Source organism: Tigriopus californicus, chromosome 7 (assembly GCF_007210705.1).
Source record: "Tigriopus californicus strain San Diego chromosome 7, Tcal_SD_v2.1, whole genome shotgun sequence".
Lineage (NCBI taxonomy): Eukaryota > Metazoa > Arthropoda > Copepoda > Harpacticoida > Harpacticidae > Tigriopus > Tigriopus californicus.
Window position 1 is genome coordinate 10,483,325 of NC_081446.1, and position 22,048 is coordinate 10,505,372.

General features: G+C 39.7%; 1 protein-coding gene across 1 annotated transcript in view; it reads left to right on the forward strand.

Annotated features, from left to right (window-relative positions):
* LOC131884035 (FMRFamide receptor-like) overlaps positions 1-15,330 on the forward strand; it is a 34,602-nt gene extending 19,272 nt beyond the window's left edge. Inside the window, exon 2 of the mRNA XM_059231668.1 lies at positions 12,211-15,330. Within this exon, the coding sequence (XP_059087651.1) occupies positions 12,219-13,565 (1,347 nt within the window). The 5' untranslated portion in view covers positions 12,211-12,218 and the 3' untranslated portion in view covers positions 13,566-15,330. The remainder of the gene's footprint in view (positions 1-12,210) is intronic.
* Positions 15,331-22,048: the final 6,718 nt, after the last annotated feature.

Consider the following 22,048-nt stretch of genomic DNA (forward strand, 5'->3'; position numbering starts at 1 on the left):
CGGCGCCGGGGTTTGAACCCACGACACCTAGGGAGAGGATTCTTGCCTTGTTAGCGCTGCCTCTTAGACCGCTCGGCTACACCAGCTCCTGAAATGGTTTGGAAATAATTAGAAAGTGCAAATGTTTATCCGTACATCAAATCTTAACTTTTGACAATATCGAGAAGAGCTCTCACAATAAAGTTTTGGCGAAATTAAATTGCAGATTTTATGATTTAGAAACAGACACCCTGTGAATGACACGAGCTAAAAAAAAAGGGGAAAGAGAGGGAGAAGGCAAGTGCCCGATAAACGTTATTCTCCACCGATTAGTTGGCGGTGCACATTTTTAAATTTGTGACAAACTGTTAGAAAGATTTGGAGAGAGACCTTAAAGGCTATTAATATCGTGTTAGGTTAGGCTGGGTTAGGTTAGGTAAGGTTAGGTTAGGTTTGACAAGGTTAGGTTAAGTTTAAAAAAGTAGCACTGCAAACTAGTCGGTGGAGAATAACGTTTACCCAAGTGCCCATGTATCCTCGGGTCACATCAGAAGAGTACAAAATGGTAGGGATAAAGACTACTACAACGGACTCTTTGGGCTATTCGGACATTTAGGCAAGCGCTGGTACCAGCAAACAAACTTGCCTGCCAATGTCAGTGATGCAAAATTGGCGTTTCGAACTGGTTTTAACGAAGCTGAGCGTTCCTCATATAGTAATGTGAAAGAAGGGTCAACTTCTCAAAAACATGTTTGAAGCTCCAAACTTGCATCGCTGCTACTGGTACCAGCAAACAAAGGAACCTGCCAGAGCTTGCCTAAACGTCCCCATTATGGTTGGTTTAGGCAACACTCGCAAACCAAACAAGCAAGAGACTTAAATGATGAATTAGTGGACACCCAATTATGTGCCAAAAATGCGCCAACCAATGAGGGGTGGCTAAAAAGAGGGGAGGAAAAGTCAAAGAAAATCAATAAGAATCCTACAAAAGCTCGGAGCTTGTGTACTGATAATCATCTCCAGTCTTGCGCTCTCGAGCCGGTAGAGGGCGATTTCGAAAGTCAACAGTATTAGTCAATGAATGCCTTTATTTACACTATATAATTACACTATACACTAATTACACTATATTGCAGTGTCAGTTCCATACAATTTCATAATAGGCAAAAGATCGTTCAAGATTGAGTTTACCTTCGATCAATCAATTTGAATACATTGCACAAATCTACAAACTAAGAAGCTTCTTATTCATCATCAAGAATTTTTGGTGCCTAGCCTAAAGCTTTGGAGAAATAGGACATTTATGTGTACTGAGGTTTGTTATTGTATCATTTTAGTTCCTAAATCACATTATGAAATTCATTCAACAAACTTTTCTTTCCATCAAACTAACGTACCTTTCGAACTCACAAAATAAATTTAAACTAATCTTCCATATTTCGTGTCAATGATGTGTCTCGCAAAGCAATAAAGATGTCAGAATATGCTCAAGATTTATCGCCAAATTTGTAGAAGTCATTTTATCGTTGGACACCTTCATCAAAGCATTTTCGTATCACACAAAGGAAGAAACTTGGTTTCCATTTCCATTGGAAGCATGGAAAAGTGTTCCATGACTAAGATATTTTCCTCAATGTTAACATTATCCATCACGGATCCTTCTTGTGACATTCGTCGGAGACGACGTCATCATTGTAAAAAGACGATGGGTGTGAAATGTGAACACTAGTATTTTGGACATTGAAGCGGGAAGAGAATGATGATGTATCCCACTTTTTGGGGGGAGGTCATTTGAACTTTTCATCCGGAGTAGTTCAATGCTAAAGGATGAAGTTACATTACTTTTCTTTAGTTTGCTTTTTCATGGGATTTTCTAACCGCTACAGGGAACGTAATCCCCAATTACTATTAAAATGAAAGGTTATAATTCGTCTATTTATTACCTTTCATTAGCTTTATATGATGGAATATAAACCCCAGTACTATTAATATGAAAGGATATAGTTTGTATATTTATTACCCTTCAATCTTTACATTATATTCGGTCTACCAACGAGTTTGAGTTGGCAGACCGAGCTAGTCCTTGAATGTAGGGTTGATCTGGAATGCTATCTAAAACTGGTCCAGGGCGGGCTTGAAAGATGCTACCGGATCAACAAGGCTTACGTATACTCTGCGAATATTTGAGGGAAGCAAGTTAAACAGTGAAGGAGCCCGATAAAGAAGAGAAGTGGACTTCATTGTTCGAACTAGCCTGGATTCTCGATGGCTAGAAAGTGCTCTCAACGCGCACATTCAACCTCTACGGTCACTAGAATTGACCCTAAAACGTGGGTTGGGACAAAGTTCATGTATGCTTTTGAAAACGTAGTCTCATTTCCAGGTCATTTATCCTTCAAAGGAATACGTTTTTGTTTGTTTGTTTTGGTTATTAGGTTCTGAGGATTTACACAAGTCCGGCCAGTAAAGCCAGACATCACATCGTCCAATTCCATATTCTGCTAGGGAGGATCTTGTTCGCTTTCTGCTTGCTTCTCCCCTGTGGGTGCGGTTAGCGTTTAAAAGTCTCTTTTGGAGAAAAAGGATCTTCTCTCACCTTAGGGAAATGAGCTAACCACCACGCCGCGTGGAGAATATGATTTGTGACTACCATTGGATTTATCACTTTAACCCCTATCTTTGTGGTTCAACGCTGGAGGCCACCTTGGATACGGTTATACAATCTAAACAGTGAAACAGCGTTTTGAGAACCTTTATCATAAAATTAGGAAATCAATGAAGATGATTTAAGCCAGTATGTTGAAAACAGCAGCTTGTCAAGCGTGAGATTGAGCAGACTTTAGGCATTTTTGAAACGACTCACTTATTCAAACCGGATGATTTATAAGGGCCCTTGGCAAAAGGGCCACAGGTGAACTTTTTGACTTGGCTTTGAGCCACATCCCTAAACGATTCCTGTCGACCCTGATCGTACTTACATCGTCTCACTTCCCCATCATCATTGCCTCATGGTAAAATGATGTCTTAAAGTGTGCTTGAGTCTCCATATTGAATTGTTTATCATACAAGTAGAGGGTACACTAAAGTTGCCAAGGGTAACAAAGGCCCTCTTTGCTTGGTTTTTCATCTTCTCGAAAGCAGTCGGAATTTGTACTTTGATATGAAAATTGAACTGTCGGACGACAAAGTTGATTACAATGAGGTACAGTTGCTGGGACATACTTACAACGCCTAGAAAAGAACCTGCCTCATTTACTCCATCCAAGATTGTCAGTAAAGGGTTAATTCCATAGTACCTTTAACTGAACGAGCTACAAAAGAGGGGTTGTGGGAACGGAAACTAATTCTGGGGAAAGCAAAGGCAATTCAAAGGATGGGCATCTCTTGGTGTCCCATCTAAAAGATGACGGAAATTTCGGTCTTGACTGCAATGGTGTAATTTGGCACAGCTCTTTTGTGCCAAACATTGTGGGAGAATGTTCCCTATAAAGTTCCCTTTAGTTCGAAGGACCTCGTCTCAAAAAAAAAAATGAAGTATATTTTCATGGCCAAAGAAATGAAAAACAGCATGGCTTTTTCTAAACGAACCTTTGCACCGATGTCAATCATGATAGAAACCAATGGGAAATCCCGGAACAAGGATTTCCCTAGTTAATATAAAAGTTCGTTGCTATTTCAATTGTACAGATGCAAATGTGTGTAATCATGATGTCTAGTTCCATTGGGCAAATTAGATCAATTTCTGATGACGCCGTGCTTCTGGCAATAATGAATGAATTTGTGAACGATTAATATACAATTCACATAAGATTACAGACATAGTTAAGATGCATTATTCTCGCGAAGCTGCTGAGGCATAATCCTTATTATAAAATCTTACGCCGCTTATCTAATGACAAATTCTTGATCAACGACACCAATGAAAACTTTTCATGTTTAGGGCCAATGGGGGGCAAAAATGCCAAAAAGGCAAAATAAATTAGATAATAGTAGGATAGAAAAAGAATATTTTTTTTTCTTTTTTTGTATTTGATTTGTACCTTCTGTCTGTCAATAAAAATTGCGATTGAGGGAACAGACCATAACTCTTTTTTAATCAAATGCGCAGCAAACGATTTCGGACATTTTCAATGATTATAAAATTTCAGTTTGATATTTTACCCATCATTCTTTCAGTTCTTTAAACGATGGCAAGCTGTTTTTCCAGCTTTCTTGAAAACATGCTTGAATTCACTCTTATGAAAGCAGGAAATTGAAATGGACGCAAAAAAAAGTTGTGTTCCATTCAATTCCAATGCTACGCTTCATTAGATTTAGATCTGTTATTCCAATGAACCAGCAAGTATATTTGGCAGCTTGTCTGCTTTCCCCAGATCATCAAATCAGGTTTGAACTCCTTTGCCAAAATGGTTTTCGAAGCTTCTTGAAATCAACTCAAACTATTTGCTTCCCAAACTACCCCTTCCTCCGTTTATTATAAGTCTCAAAGAGAAATCGACGTTCTACAAAATAAGATTGCTTTCCTAATTTGCTGAAGTCACAATTCTTAAGGAAATAAATGCATACAAACACTTCTCTTAGTGCCTCTTGAAAGTTTTTAAACGGCCTTACTCGGAAATTAGGGCAGCTAACTAATGTGGTTCTGAAGGACAAAGGCGAAAAATGGCCTTTATTTGCAACCAACATGGCCTCCAAACTTAGACGAACGCCATCCATGTTGGGATGGGAGGCCAACAAACTCAGTTATACTCAATCGCCAGAACAGCAATAGTTTTCCAAGCAGTGGCAATTTACGGTGGTTTCGCGAAATGATCTCTTCTCTCTTTGATAGGGGAAAATAACTATGGCTTGTGAAAAGACTACCCTCGCATATGTCCAAGGGATTTAAGTGTGAAATTCTAATTTGAATGTTTGTTCGATTCATGTTTCAATTGTAAAGATGAAATTGTCGCTATTTTTGACCACCCTGTATTAATTTATGACTCAAAAGTTAGCCGACCGCCAGTATGGAACTCGACGTAAATTCGACGCAGTGCGCACTACCCAATTATGCCCTTAAAGTTTGCAAACATTTTTTTTAGATGTGAACATCAAATGTTCCCCCAAAACTATTGTCGAGTTAAGGACATCATAGAGACCCTTACTTACAATGTCAGACAACCCAAACGAGATGGGGGATCAGGCACGGTAGATTGCTAAAATTAGTTTTCCGGACAACTCACAAAGCACCCTCTGAAGTGCAAAACGGAGAGCTTATTTCGTGTAACGCAGGAAGCCCATTCTTCTTTAAGAGATCTTCAAAGATCAACATAAATCACAACAAAGTGCCGTTTTCTTTGTTGTTGATAGGAAAATGGGCACGTATTTTCATTCAACCACACTACATTCAAATCAGGAGACTAACAGAGTTGATGTGGGGCACATGCTTTTTCTTCCACTCATTTTGTCCCAAGAGGATTTCACTGTGAGTAGCTTGAGGCACCAAGTGGCTTGAGATCATCGGTTCCAGCGTTGTTGTTCCACCCAGTCAACCTTCCGACATATCTAATCCAGACAGGATTCGGTTTGGCATCACACACATTACACTTCCGAGGCCTTGCATTGAAGAGCGACAGACCGCTACGGACGGAAATCTGTAGGGAGGAAAAAATGCCATTAGAAAGGCCTTAATTGTAGACACGTAACGTTTCATTTGAAAGCCCAACTGGCACAACCATTACATCAATGCGGTCTCCTCTCTGAATGGGGTCGGTTGATTTCCATCTTTGGCAGTCTTGGAATGGCTAAGCTCAAGGGTCAGAGGGTCAGCGGTGATCATCCTTTGAGCATGGCGTTAATGGCTAGAAGGAAAAAACTGACAAGCCAATTGGCCAAATTTTCACACACATCTATCTAGCATCTAATTGAGAGGTGGGAAGGTTGTCAAAATGGTTCCCCAATCTTCCTTTCCCTAGTATCAGTGTCTACCCTCTGAACTATTAACATGTTGGGAAGATCCATTTACTTCATAGACCATCCACTACATAGATTTTGTAATCAACCCAACGGCCAATGAAAGTACATTGTGAAGAAAACCTCTTTGGATGTATTTACTTCACTTTGGCTTTCCTGGCCCTTCTCACAGATGCATTATTACTCCACGCCTATTATCTCAAAATCAATCGCTTTCGTTCCAGTTATTAAAGATTTGCTTGTGCGACTATCAGGCAACTTGGGAAAAGGAGCCGTTTCTCTCACACGTTTTGAGAGTCTCAACATATTGCCAGAGCTGACAACGAAACGAAACGAGAGTAGTGTACACCGTACGCAAGCAAAACGCAGAAAAAAATATGCGATGCCTAGAAGCCACCTGCATCATGAATGATAAGAGTGACGACAAAATGGTTGTAAAAATAACTTGTCTCTTTTTGATTCGCCATTCATCCCTCGAAATGACAACCATCTGAGCCTACCATGGCCCACCTGAAGGACCCGAAGACTTTTCTAACGTGGCCATCAGCCTGCCGTTTTGCTTCCTTTCCAAGAACCGTTTGCCTCAGGACGTTGTGCAGCGGCTCATCTGACATTCTCATCTACATTCTTTTTTTTTTGTTTTCTCAAAAGATCTCTAAAATAAAATCATAAGCCACCATAGATTGACAAAATCGATTCCGTGTTTTGTTTGGGCACCCTGTATTACTGTAGAGGCTCCAATATCTAAAAGATGGACTGACGAGCGGAAAAAGAGATGTAAACTTCGGGCATGTTCTAGGGAGTTGTAGCAAGACGGTATTGAATGTGTGTTTAGCACACTGGATCATTGTTCAGAATCAGACATGACAAGAGATGGTTCTTTACCGTTGTGAAAGCTTGTATTGAACTGATTATGATTCAGCGCTATGGGTCAACATATTCTTGACCGCCTGCTGAGGCATTTCTCTCGCTTTTATCTCGCCTTTGGCATGCATCAATCCTCTTGCCTATAAATAAGTTAGGCTTCATGAATATGATTAGAAACAACCCTGGCTCGTCTGTTTTGCCCGAACGCTGATAGCAATTGTACATTCAAACTGGTTCTCTGGGACTCGAAAAGACTAATTTGTATTCAGAGCACACACGAGTTAGACCTTAGATTGGCCTTGTTTTGAGTTGGAAGGCCAATGACACGAGCTAGCTATATTCTTTTGTTACTTTTGTGGCAACATTAAATGTGACGTATCGATGACCGGAGGGGTCAAGAGTATTCATGATTATCCTCACCACAGGAAATGATCCCCAAAGATAAACACCCCGACTAAGGGCTTTATCAAAATGACTATGTAAGTGATGGCTGACATCGTGCTGATGACATGTTATGATTTTTCAATAATCAGGTCACCAGAAAACTTGGAAAATAAAGGCAAATTAAGATATAAAGGAAGAGACAAGCCTCGTAAGACGGAATAAAGATCGGGTCACATTTTAAGGCTGACAACTAAGGGACTTCAAACATACCCCTAGCAGTGTCAAAGCCAAATGAAAACGTATATGGGTAACCCCAGGTTACAACCTCCGACGCTTTTTTGTTAAATCCTATTACTAACGACTTGAAGTCTTTAACTCCACAAAAGACTGGTTTGGATTTGATCGACCAAAATTAGAAGCTGTTGGATTGGCTACTTGAACCTCAAATCTGAGGACCCTTGAATGGCCAGAACCAGACCCCTGGCTCCCAATGGCCATTTCGGAAACAGGGCCCCACTTCACAAATGTTGGCAGCAACTTGAAAAAAGACATCTGGCCTGATTGCTACGTCTGCAAAGTTTAACCCTCCAATTCGAGTTTACGCATAACTTCTGCCATTGTTTTGCAACGAATGTTGGCGGAGAAGGTAAATTTCGATTAGAGATGATCAATATCTTTAGATCGATCAACGATGACGGAATGGTGAATTGATTGAGTCTCGGTGAAAACATTATTTCTGATTCTAGCCAAATCATTGCATTTATTTTCAAATCAAATATTTGCAGGGTAATTGAGGGCCAAGGTGTCAATTTTAGGAGGGATTTTTGTCAATCTGAGAGCAATTTCAAACTCTATTCAATCATTGTTAAGGCGAATATATGCTTCACCACAATCAATCAAAAGAACGATTGTGGTCCAGTTCTCCTTTCACCTGACCCACCTTGTGACGGAATGAGAAACGCTGATTTTCAATTGGCCTTTCTCCGTTGACAAAAGCTCCAAAGTTCCTGAAATCTTGGATATGAGGCCTTTGAACACATATTTGTTTGGATTTTTCACGGGCTTTTCTAACCGCGACAAAGAATGCAATCCCCAGCACTATTAAAATGAAACATTATTATTCGTCCTTTTGATTACTCTTTAATTCTTATATGATATTTGATCTACCAACAAATTTGAGTTGGCAGACCGAGCTAGTCCTTGAATGTAGGGTTGATCTGGTATGCTATCTAAAAATTTGTCCAAGTCGGACTTGAAAGATGCAACCGGATTAACAAGGCCCACGCATTCTCTACGAATATTTGAGTGCAGCAAATTAAACAATTAAGGAGCACGAGAAAGGGGAGAAGTGGACTTCATTGTTCGAACTAGCCTGGATTCTCGAGGACTTGAAGGTGCTCTAAATACGCACATTAAGCCTCTACGGTCACTAGCATTGACCCTAAATCCTGGTTTGGGACAAAGCTCATGGATGCTTTTGAAGACGTACAGTATCAGATACCTTTCGCACCTTCTCTGAACACTGTACAGTTCCAACTTCTTTAGTCTCTCCCAATACGAGAGCTCTCTCATTCCTGTGATGTGGCTGGACAATCGACTTGTACAGAGTTAGCATCGTGATGCTCTCTCTGGACTTAAACGTGCGACATATCCATTTGAAAAGCTTTACTCACCTTCAACTGGACATGTTTATCGAACTTTCCATTATTTTGGAGGACAACACCTAAATCCTTCATGAACGAGACCTGCTCAATATCTTGACCTGCATTACCTAGGAGTGGAGTGTTCAAAGGCATTGACCTTAATGTCATAGAGCAGAATTTCATTGCATTCCAGGCCATATTACGCTCGGCAACCCAGGAGTGGATGCTATCTACGAGTGTAGCTCCTTTGCCAGGCTACTGGAATCACATGTAAGGGTGCTTACAATCTGACATGACGAAGAGTCGCAATAAACAAAAACAAATGTGGGTCAGATGACAGCCCTCTCGCTCAGTCAGCAATCTGGTAATGATGGGTGGCCCAATCAAAAAAGAGATATCCCCGTTACCTCATCAAACACCGCATCAGCTAACATTGATATTTATCCTCACTCGTTCGTCCGTTGAAGTTGACAGAGTAGAAAATCGTGGTTATATCAAGATAGCACAAACAAGTTCCATATGACTAATTTCTAAAAGTGTGTTGCGTCCTTTTTATACTAGGGTACTTTAGCAAAACTCCATGCCTTTTCCTTGGTTTGAAACTAAATTTCCACTCTTTTTGGTCGCTTTGAGCTTGTTACTATCTATGTGAGTCATGGATACGCAACCTCGGTCAATTAATGTTGTCTATCTCTGGATTGAATTTCTGATTGATAGCCTTTTTCCAACACCCAATTCATCAGTTGTCTTCATTGAGCTAATTTATCTTGCGCAATGTGAAAAAGTGAAAAATGACGAAAAAGTTGACAAATTCTAAATGGCCCTACAGAAACACCGAAAAGTAAAGCAATCGCTTTCAGGAGCATTTCTCTGGTTAATTGGCCAACAGCCCACTTGCAGGACAAAAATTGAAATATTAGATTCAATTTCACAAACATTTTGCATATTCAATTTTTACATCTTCTTTGGCTTTTCTCAAATTTTTCAATATTTTTCCCCAATTCAAAACAAATAATCTCGGCCAAAAAGGCAACTTTTGTTTCTTCGTGGATCCTTCCAAATTTAAGGCCATGTCTCACCTCTTTGCAGATTTTTAAGAAAGAACACAATATTTATAGTACGTATTGTCCGTCTTGATGATGATCGAAATAAAATATACGGATGAGAGGAGGAGCAACGTAGTTTCTAACTTTTAGAGAAATCACAGTTGCGATTTTCATTCAGAGCCTTTTTAAGGGCGCTAAGTACACACAATGACCGAGAGCCAACCTACGATTGTAATACTGGACTTATGATTGCCTGTCGTTGAAATTGAACGCTATGTTAAGGGCGTCAATGGCTGGACAAGGCTTATATCAGTAATTGTACAATTCATTCATTTTTTTGGTGGAAGATCGAGTGGCGTTTATAATAAATATTTTGAGCCAAAAAGACTTTAACACTAATGTTTCGACAATCCTGTCATCTTTCTTTGACCCTCGGAGTTGAGCGACTACTTCCTACTCGTCCTTTGGGCTTTTCATAATAATTTCAAGGCCTCTAAAGGTCGAATGCAACCCTCAATAATAAGAGGGGAGCCGATTCGAATCAAATTAGGGACCCGACTGTAGGGTTCCCACCTCAAACCATGTTCGTGTCAAGGCCAAATCAAAGCACGCTTTTCCATCAGACACGCTTCAATTGGCTTCCCATCTGTTTGTATGACGACCGTCTTTTCTTGACAAACCTTAGTGGTTTTCATTGAGAAGCGTCATCAAAGAACCTAATGTTTGATCTTCAATGAACGGATGGACAAGACTTTCCATAGTTTCTGGCCAACTTTCGAGCGTGGGTTTGCATGTGGGCATATTTTTTTCCATAATTTTTAAATTCATGTACAAAAGTATTTCCAACAAAGAAACATTCTGCGTTTGGGTGCTAGCGTCCGAGGTTTCAGCCTCGCCATCCTGTTATCCCTTTACAAATTCCCTTAAAAATAGGGCGTGTCATTGCCCAGTACCAGATTGGTCTCCAGTATGTGGGTGTGATTAGCTTCAAAAACGTGTTTATGTGGGAATGGTCAGGGAGGAGAATCGAACCAAAGACGTTTACCATGACAGTAAACAGTACAAACCACCTCTCCACGTCTCCGTTCTAACTGATTTTTAATCAAGCTTTTGTTAAGTATGTGTGTATTTGGGTGCGTGTTAAGCGCAAATGTTAAGAAATGAGGAAGAAATTACAAATTCGAACAGGAATTGTCGCTAAGTTTTTAAAGTGAAGGAACGGAAGGAACATTCAAGATTTTCTACCTTGGTACATTGATCAGCGATTAATTTAGTAGTCGAGCAGCAAAGCTCAAGTCCTTAATTCGGTTAGTTATCCCAAAAGTATCTTATCTCCGTCGTACAATCTGATCCACTTTCCCAGTCGTTGTTTTAAAGCCGTTCCAACATGGCTTATCCCAATTTATCTCTCCCCTGAATCCAACATCTCAATTGGAGACTGGCCACGTAAAAAATGCAGACTCAGGCCTGTTTATTCATTGGAAACCGGATCTTTAACGAGGGCAGTTTCCATTTTCTGGGCTCCATTTTCTCTTTAAATTCCTTTTACGTTTTGCAATAGGATTGCCCTATCTTGGCAGAGTTTGTTCTGCGATCATGTAGCTAAAGGATAAAACATTGACGTTGAACAAATAAGATGGGGTTGAGTTATTAAAAGAGATCACAAGGAATGCCAAACGTGCTCGAGGATTACCTTGATCCCTTTGGTGGCCATTTTTGTAGGCCTTTTACGGTCAATGCCTAACATGCCTAACAACTATTTTACTCCGGGTGTGTAGATCGTCCTTTTCAGAGTGATATCTGACACGGAAAACGCCACCAACTCTCACATTCCTTCCCAGGATATTGTTACTGACATATTAATCAGAAATGTCTGCGTACTTTTCTACTTATTGTGAATGAAGACTCTGTGATCCTGCAATGGAGATATCGTATGAGGGAATTGGTACTTAATGCAATTATTGCACAATAGTGGATTTTTTTATCCGATCTTTGGAGAGCACCCATGGCGCAATCGAAACAAGCTTACGTAAAAAGTCAATGTGGGCTCACAATCAAAACCTGCTATCCTTGCCGGCAATCAATATTGACCTCTTTCATGTACTGCTACGACGAAAGCAAATTCCCCAAAAAGGTGATTGGGTCGTGATTAATTAAAAAACAAGGCCTCCGGTTATCATGACAGGGACATTGGATCTTGACGGAGGGAATCTGAGCTGAGTTGTTCAATCGTTTGCTACAGTTTCACTGCTTGGTAGTTGAACGATTCTCCACGGACTTTGAGCGAGCACGATCATGGGGACTAGGCAGAACTTAAAGGCTGTTCATTTCCGTTTCAGATTCCATCATGGGCAATGAAACTTACTTGGAATCCACTTTGAACCCGTTGCCATCGGAAATGGAGAATCTAAACGACTCCTTGATACCCACCAAGGGTGATGACAACCCCACCAATATGTTTGGCTTCATCACCGAAGGCATCTTGCTGACGTCCATCTCTACTTTCGGTTTCATTGGAAATGCAATGAGCGTGTATGTCCTGCTCAAAGGCTCGGTGAAGGGCTTGTTTTCGAGCCTTCTGACCAATCTGGCCTTATTTGATGGTCTATTTCTCATCATGGCCATTCTCACCTTCGGTTTACCTACTTTATCTAGCACGTACAAATCCAATGTGTTCCTAAAGATTATGCCTGTCTGCTACGGGTTCACTCATGTGTTTCGAGTGGGCTCTGTTTACTCCACTTTATCCGTGACCATGGAACGGTTCTTCGCCATCGTTTTGCCCTTCAAGGACTTTGAAATCTTGAAGAAGTGGCTCGTGCCGGGCACGGCCATCTTTGCCATTTCCTACAACATCCCCAAGTTCTTTGAAGTGACGTCGGTCACGGACCCTGAGACGAATTTGACCTCGATTCAAGGGACCGCGTTGAGACTGAACAGTTACTATGTGTCGTATTATGTGTTCTGGAGCAAATTCATATTCATCGAATTTGTACCCTACATATTGATTGTGATCATGAACTCGTTTATTGTCGTCAAAATCATCAAGTCGTCGCGTTTCCGCAGAAAGATTATGTTCAACATGAGTCAGCAGACGCCCTTCAAGGACGTGAGCTCTCCACAAAAGATCCAATCCATGTCCGAAGAGCAGATGAAATACTTTGAGAACCAACGCCAAGAGCATAAGTTGGGTGTTCTGCTGGTTGTCATTTCGGTTCTCTTCATCACTTGCCAATCCTTCAAGCTTATCCCGGATCTATTCGAAGTCCTCTCTTGCCGGAACGTCAAGCCCTGCTACACATCTGCCTTCGTCAATAAGGTTGTGGAACTGTCCCACCTGTTGTTATGTTTGAACTCCTCGTTGAACTTCATGGTGTATCTCTTGGGCGGAGAGAAGTTCCGCAAGATATGGATTCACACTTACGTCCCGGATTCATGTGTCAGAGCCATGGGATGTGAGCCTTTAGTGCGAGCAAATTCCCTGAACAACACGGCACTCAATCGGAACATGAGCTGTCGCAGTACCTTCCGCCCAGGCTCCACCAATCATCCTGCCAATCACATCCGATTGAAAGCGCTCAATTCGGATGCGAAAAAGGTAGTTTGTGATGAGACCACCACGTTTATTACCTTATCACAAAGCAGTCGGGAAAACACGAACGGTATTGGTTCGGAGATCCCAAACCGAGTGTGACTGCCTCTACGTACATTGACGATCCAATGAGGATTAGCATCAACTCGACCAGCCCCAAAAGAGACCCGTGCAGAATTGGATTAAGTATCTACGGCTCAAGCTGTATGTACTTCCCAGAGTCAGATTTGTGCTGAGTCGTTTTTTGTGTCAGCCATTAGGCTAATGGTTCCTTGTGATCATGAAGAGAGGAAATGTCGGTTGTGACAAAGAGCGGAAGACAACAGACTCAAAATTGATTCGATCATTTGCCGGCCTTAACCTTGGGTCGCATTTTTCAGAGCATCAGTCGTCAATATTATTGGTTAGGAAACCTTCCTATCCGCTGGGATGAATGGCTTTGCATTAATCTTGTGGCTGAAACGTGTCTGAGAACCATTTGAACTGGTTGAGTCCCAAATGGTCACTTTATTTGAATAGCCGACAGATAGTCTGTTCTTGGTGACGCCCGAGAGTGCTCAGAGACATTGTTGATCGAGCAAATACACTCGAGTTCTTTTTCCCTCAAAAACATTTTACTACCCGCAACATTTCTATCCCACAAGAACCGAGATCCTCATGCGCATTTACAATATATGTACGTATTTATTTACGTACTCCTTGATTTACTTGCTTGTTGCGCAATGAAAAAAAAAACTGTATGCATGTCATTGTTGTTATCGATAGATGAAGGAGGAGGATTCCGAAAATGAATCCATCTTTTCATGAAAATATGATTGCCGTAATGAAACCAAGGTTTAACGGAATAAAATTATTTTTCGTTTGCCATACAATACCTCAATCTGAACAAAATTGAAAGAAAAGATCGAACAGGGAATCAAAGTAAATAGACCGACGGGTATGAGAATTACTTTCATCTTTCTTTCATGGCTCCCATACGTACCCAAGGCTCTTGCCAAAGTCTATAAGCCAAGACCCATTCTAATACCACGAGTTACAGAAATTTCGTTTCATAATCACCTCTACAACGTGTTGTACTTTTAAAAGGAAATACAAACCCCAACATGGCATATCTATTCCGTAAGCACCAAAACGATCTTGCCAAAAGACGATATAACACGTTCTGAAATTACACCAAAGCGCTTTATTCAAAGGCTGATCTTAGAATCGCTGTTCACGATGTCCCTCTACCCAAAGCGTGCATGGTGCATGTGGCCCCTAAAAGCAAGGCTCTATCGTCTGGAGTTGATGATATGTTGTGGCCTTTCTCTGCAAAGAATACAAATATATTTGACCATTCTTCCCTCACTTTCGTGCTCAAATCTGTTGAATGATATACTCAGATATATTGCTATGACCATTAGAAGGATAGCCCCAAATATAAGGAGTGACCACATGCAACTGCCATTTACCTGGAATGGAACTGCACAAGATACTGGAAAAGACATAATTTATGAGGATTGGGAAAAGGAAAAGTAGCTTTTTTTCCTTCTTTTTATGTTATTTTGTATTTAATTATATGCTGTAAAATGTTTGGAGTGAGGCTAGAAGTTAATCTCTTATCCCAAAGACCATATCTCCCCAGGGAATCGTGATTCTAAATGTTTTTTCTCTTTCCATGACAACAGTCAATGCTCTAGATGTATTTTCTCCGTTCGAAGGACCACAAGGAAACAAATGGGTCATATTTTTTTCCTGATACAACCCCTAACTTACAATCAAAAGCATGTGACTGATCTTCTAAAGTCAAAATCACCCCTGAAATAGATAAAACCATCTGGGATGGTGTCAAGTTCAAAGATATATTCTTCAGTGCTAACCTGAGACAACGATAATCATTTTTTGAATAAAATATTGTACCATCGTGGGCGTTACTTTCTTCTTTATTGTCCATCCTCTCCGTTGAAGGAGAAGGGGTCTTTGGCTTTTCTTGAAAATCCTTGGAACGGACCAAGAAAATCATTTTGGACTGGAGATGCTCAACTACGTATGTACCCCAATAGTATAACGGAAATTTTAGAAACCATTGAACTGAACCTCCCGACCAGAAATTGAAAAAAAATAATGGTCACGCTCTCCAAGCCAAGCAAATTCCCTCGCCATAGGCATTGGAAATTATAGGGAGGAATATGGCTAGTTTTAAACTGTAGCTCGAGGAATTCCTGTCTACCAGTTTTTTTTCCTATTGTTCAAGTTTTTCAGTTGTCCAAGTTATGTTGAGGTAAACGGGTGATACAAGATGGACGAACCATGAATTCTGACTTGTTCGAATAAAAATTACAAGTGACAAGAATTCGTGTAAAGTTCTAAAATATTTTTGATGTGAGTGGTTGCCAGAAACATCCAAGCACTCCTTGAAAGTGAATCAGATGTGTTTTATTAACTACAGAGCGAAAAATGGGCCAAATACTACACAATCCGGAAATTCCAATGTCAATCATCTTGAATTATAAACAACAATTTACATGAAAATTTTACAAAATGAAGAAGTTTAAAACTTTGAAAATAAATGATTCTCCTATTAAGGGGGGGGAGGAGGGGGGCTCAGCTCAGTCATAGACGAATTGTAACCTTTCATTCTTAATTGTTAAAAATATATTTCACTAATGAGCACAGATATTATTTTTTGCCAAGTACTGCATTACTTCCATTCTTGGCCAAATCTATTTGGTAAGAGGTTTGGCGCGTCATTGAAAATGCATAATAGGAGAATCACTCTTGAAAAGTTGCAATTTTTCCTCCTCAAAAAGAAAAATTAGTTAGTTTGGAAGAGGTAAGGAAAGCAGCTATAGTGTGCTTTTGGAGCTTTTTAACTATCTGAGCGCCTTGCCTAACTTGTCTGTTTGGATTTGAAACTGGCTCGTTCCATTTTTGTTGTCACTTTTTTCCCAACCAAAAGTGAAAAACTTTGCTTTCTTTTGCAGACTTCTTTACTGCTACTGGGAATGGAATTCCTAGCAGGTCAAGACGAAAACCTTATTTTGGTCTGCAGAATTTAATAATTGACGTCAATTGCTCAAATGCCAGCTTTTTCATCTTTATTTTGGCGGCAGGCTTTGATTTCAAATATTGGAACCAATTCTATGTAATGCCAAGAAAGTTCTGTTTTCAACCAAAACAATATTGTTCGTCTAAATGTGCAAAAAAAGGTGCAAAAAATTGAATAGGGGAAAATAAAGGTGAAAAGTGCAATTGTGTAAAAAATGTGGCCTTTCGTGACAACGATTCTTTTTACGCAATTTGCCCGTCCCTAGTTATGGGAATGTCGAATGTGGAACGTTAAGAGGCATCAAGTTGTATGCGCAAATCAGTGGATGACAGGATACCAATTGCTATTGATAGGCACTCTAATGTTGTGACATTCAACAATATCCGTTAAGATATCTGTGTAGAGCGTCAAGATTCCTGAAGTTGTCTAAAGAGAGGCGAAAAATACTAAGGTCGCTCTGGGGGCCGAAAAAACAAATAAGTTAAGAGTAATATTTCTTTTCTATGTCATTAAAATCACACCATTTTCAGATGTGTTGTGTTTACAATTTCTTTTTTGAAAAAAAGGAACGAATTCCAATAAGTTTGTTCCTACCACCCTAAACGTTCATTTGATGCACCATTGAAACTGTTGGATTGATTGTTCAAGAGGAACTCTCCATCTTTCATGTATCTTGAAGTTGTAAGGTAGATTTTTAAAATGAATCCGGTAGAAATGTTTTGATCAAGAAAGACGTCAAAATTCTAACAACAAAATTCCATTCATAGAACCGGACAATAGTTTGAATTTACCACTGACACTCAAACAGGATCTTGAAATCTCTTGGGAATTGAGAAGCATTAGATCATCCTCTTGCAATCAACTGATTCGATTCAAGGTTTGAATACATTTGATAAGATTGAGCATGGATTTTCCTAAATATGGGAGTAAGTTGTGCGGCTAAATGAAACCTCGTACTTTGCTTAATACGGGTCCTTGTTAACTGAGTATCCTTCGTCCACGTCCTCGAACATGATTACTGCTCGTTTTTACGGACAGAAACAAGTACAATACACCAATGACTTAAAGGGAATTTCAAATTCCAATCGAATGAGAAGAAAAATAAGCGTAGGAGCCATTGGGAATGCGACAATGCCAGTTATTTTTCATGGTATTCAGAGAATTCATTTCCCTGTAAAATGCTCTGATACAGGGTGGGCCCAAACACTAAAACCCTCTGATTGAAAAATGATTAGTCGATCATGTTGGCTAACCCAGCCACTGCACTAAAAACTTTTGAACTAAAAGTAGATTCTAATAGTACAAACATACGTACCTTTTAATTCAATGAAATGAACCCTCCTCTTTTTTATCCACACAAAACGCACGACAGTAACAATGTGTTATTAAGTCATGGATGGTGTTCCAGGCAGCCCTGATAGTGTTTTTCGATGAAGTGATTGAACTTTGGGACTTGCTGCAGGCCACCCTCACTACCCCTGCCGAGATTGAGACGTCCAATGAATTCAAATCTGGCGAGCTTAGGGGCTAAAAACTCTTGAGCCAATATCCAAAGTTGCCAGATCCGAATGTAAAGTTACCCTCCAACCAAGTGTGAGTCTTCTTCGAGGTGTGAGGAGTTGCTTCGTCTAGTTGTAGGATAACATGGACATCGGTTCCAAAGGTCCTAGTAACCCACGGCTTGACATCTTCTGAAATGGAGATAGGTATTATAGATGTCCGCGTTGATCTTTACTCCTTGAACAAAGATCAGGGGCATGCATGGTCTTGCCATCTGATTCGATCACGTCAAAAACCATCATGTTGGCCGGATGTTTGGTCCTGAAATGAACCACATCAGGTACAGGCTCAAAGAGCAAGTGTTTGTCATTTATTTGGTCTTTTTTGCAACATTGGCGGTTAACACTTTCTCGTTGGAGAACGAAAGCACCATGTTTGGTTATAGCTTGTGTTTGAAGAAGTTGATCTTGTCACCTCTCTCAAGTCGTTTCAATGTGGAGGACTGACTGGTTAGCTGGCAATTTCACCCTGAGAGCCCCAACAACTTTCCTCATTGTCTTTTGCTGACATTGTGCAAGTCTTGGACGACTTCCGAACTGTTTCCCGTATATTTTCTCTGGATCTGACCTTTGACTGCCCTGCACTCATTATCCATCCCAAGATTTGCGCAATTTGGGTCGTAGCAACCGAAACGTTAGGTAAGGTCTAAAATATTACAATGATGACTAAAAAAGTCACTCTGCACCAATCTTTAGATGAATAACGGCTACATGACTGCTCTCTCCAAGACCTTTAACCTAACGATGCAAAGTCGGCCCACTCCATGATGTTGCTTGGCCTTCGCCAGTACCATCGTTTTTGGACATTCTAGACCATAGCCTTTGACACCTTCAAGAAGTTCATATTGTCAACTTGACGTTGTCCGGCAAGGAGAAGATCCGCAAGCTGTTGCCTTTTTGTGTCCATGTGCGATATTTGTGTAGATTTTTCAAAGGTTTCCCTTGAAATTTGTTCACAAGACTCAGTTCATTGAGAAAAAGAGTTACAATTACCATAGCAGTCTTATATCAACGAGCCAATATTATTTATCTAGAGGGTTTTTAGTGTTTGGACCCACCCTGTATTAAATACTTGAAGAACTGTGTGGTAATCGTAAATGCAATAACATTTTCTTGTAATTGTAATCAATCACATTGAGAAATGAATGAAAAAATGTGTATCTTAAACAACCAAGTGATTTATGCATAATGTTGACGTTTCTTCATTTAACCTTGCTCATCAATTCATTCCTTTGCTTGAACTTTCTATGGACGGTTGAAGACAATCTTCAAAGATTGATAAGCAAGGAATATTGCTAAGAAAGTTAGATGGGCACGCTTTTGTTCCTGCATTTCAATGTTAGAAGGCGTTTAGCTTGTTCAGGCCAAATTAGTTGCCAACAAGCTGAGATTACTTAATTTGATAAAAAGCTCGAAAAATAAGAACAATGGCGAATTCGGAGTAAAGGTAAGACAGATCCTTTTATTCTAAAAAGGCGCTGTGAAAACAGTAATTGAATTGTAATTCAAATTCATTCAATTACAATTTGAAACTAATCGTAATTGATTACATTTCAAAATGAAGTAGGTGTATTCTTTTTCGCGGACTTCCTTACCGCCCTGGGAATGGACAGTCCTGACGGGAAAGTTATCTTTCATTTTCATATATTATTTGATGGACCAGCGAATTTGAGTTGGCGGATCTGGTTAGCCCTTAAACATAGGGTTGATCAGAAATTTTAGTCAAAAAATTGTCTACATCTGACTTATATCTTGCAACTGGATCAACAAGGCCTACGTATTCCCTACGAATATTTGAGGGCAGCAAATTGAACAATGAAGGAGCCCGAGAAAGAAGAGTGTTGGACTTGATTAAATCTGAAATCAGATCTTAAATCTCGATTAAGCAAATAAATTCGTTTCATGAAACGAATTTATTTGCAATTGAGATTAATTACATCTGAAATGAATGTACTCGTAGTTATTCACATTTCAGAATGTAATTGACACAGGTCTGCTTACTTGTCATCACGTTGTCATTGGCAACGAGGATAAACTGGATGGAAGCCCCCCCCCAGACAATTGAAGGACCACACCTATCACAGGACAAACGAGCCCCTCTCGGGCTCATTATTACAGGTGTAATCGTTGATTTGAATGGTTATTCCTCTCAGATTCAAGTAACTTTGCTCTAGCCTTTATCAAAGTGCTTTTGAATGACCGATAATCGTTGGATGACTGAATGTCCGGCTTCAGGTTCATTTCTTCCTTCCAGAGGGAGGAAAGATTCACGACCTTAACCAAGATATCTTATATAACCAGGGCAGTAGTGACGAAATCACAAGTAAAGAAATTACAGTAATTCGTTCCTTATTTCCAAAAAGGAACTGTACTCCCATTACATTTTTCAATGCTGTAACTATAACGACCCAGAAATTTCAAAAAATCCTCGTTACTCGTTTTTTCAATTCACGCTTCAGAGTGCCATTTTATCTTTTTGTTTCTCCCTTGGCAACCGCGGAAACTTGACGCTTAAAGACAATCTGTAAAGAAATTACCGCTTGGCAATTCTCATATATCGTAAAGAAGAATCTAGGGCTGAAAATTGTACTTGCTTTTAACAATAGATGTCTTTGTGGTTTCAAATCTTGCTATATTTGCACTGCTTTATTGTCAATATCTCCTCATTCAAATTTCGTTGAACTAAACGACCTTTTACAGAGCAAAAAAATTCCTTCGGCTTGAGTATACGGTGCGTATTTCTTAACTCTCCCCATATCCATCCATGACTTTAAGCACAGGGTTCTAACAAAGAAGTTTTAAAAGCTCGAGAAATTCTAATACTGAATTTCTTTCATGACTTTTTGTGTCCCCATTTTGTTGATTTTTTGAAATAAATAAATGTTGAAATTTGTTGAACCAGGAAAAATTTCAGCTTTTGATGTGAAATATCTAGATAATATATACTCCAGGAGAAGTACTAATATCAGTACTCAGTAAGTATCTTTAAAGACGGTGAATATTTGGAATATGATCAAAATATTTAATCAAATTCTGTCGAAGATTACCAGTTATGAATTTTGATCCGTTTGATATAAAAAAACGCAAAAATCATTTTGCGACGTAACCTAACTTTTGATATCTTAACTATGTCTGGATTCGAAATCCCCACCCGGAATATATTCATTTTGACTTTCTAAATATGCCTCTTGCCTCACTAGTTTCAAATTTTGAAAAGACATGAGGCATCCCCGTAGAATTGATACTATTGAAGTAATTCAAATTTTGAAAGGAAACGATTTTCTTAGCCAAACGAAAATGGTCAAGAATGAGAGTAATGCAGTGCTAAGCAAATATCAATCAAACATATCAAAATATCGATGCCCATAGTATAACATGCTGGCAGTAAAACCTTATATTTTAGGACTATTTGAATAAAAAATATAGCCATCATTGTGAAGTATGGTCTTGATAAGGCAAAACCCCTAAAACATTGTTCATTGGCGAGTAACGCCGATACAGTTTTGGCCGAGTAATGGTTGTGTAACGAGTTACTTTTTTGGCCAAAGTAATTGTAACTGTAATCTGTTCCTTTTATTGAGGAACGAATAATCCCCTGTTAATATTGGTCACGCGCTTACATATCCAGCAGGCAGTTTTGGAGAGGTTTTGATGGAATGGTGCGAACTCAATATGACATAGACCCGATTCTTCTAACTCAGCTCATCTTCTCTTTGGTAAAATGACGCAAAGCTTTGGTAATCCTCTTATCCCATAAATGCATTCTCAAGTTGTCAGGAAAGCGAGGACAAACATTCACCTAAATTTCAAGTGCGAGGTTGACAGCGGTGGGAATTTTGACACCAACCTTTGTCTGTACTTTAGCTACTTATTCTACCAATTTTGGCAGGGGCCGGGCCATAAGAAGTTTTGATTGAATTCAAACTGATTGCAACTTTTTGGGTTCTGGATGATGTCCTTGAGCTGCCCATGGTCTATATCACGTGAAAACAAGATAA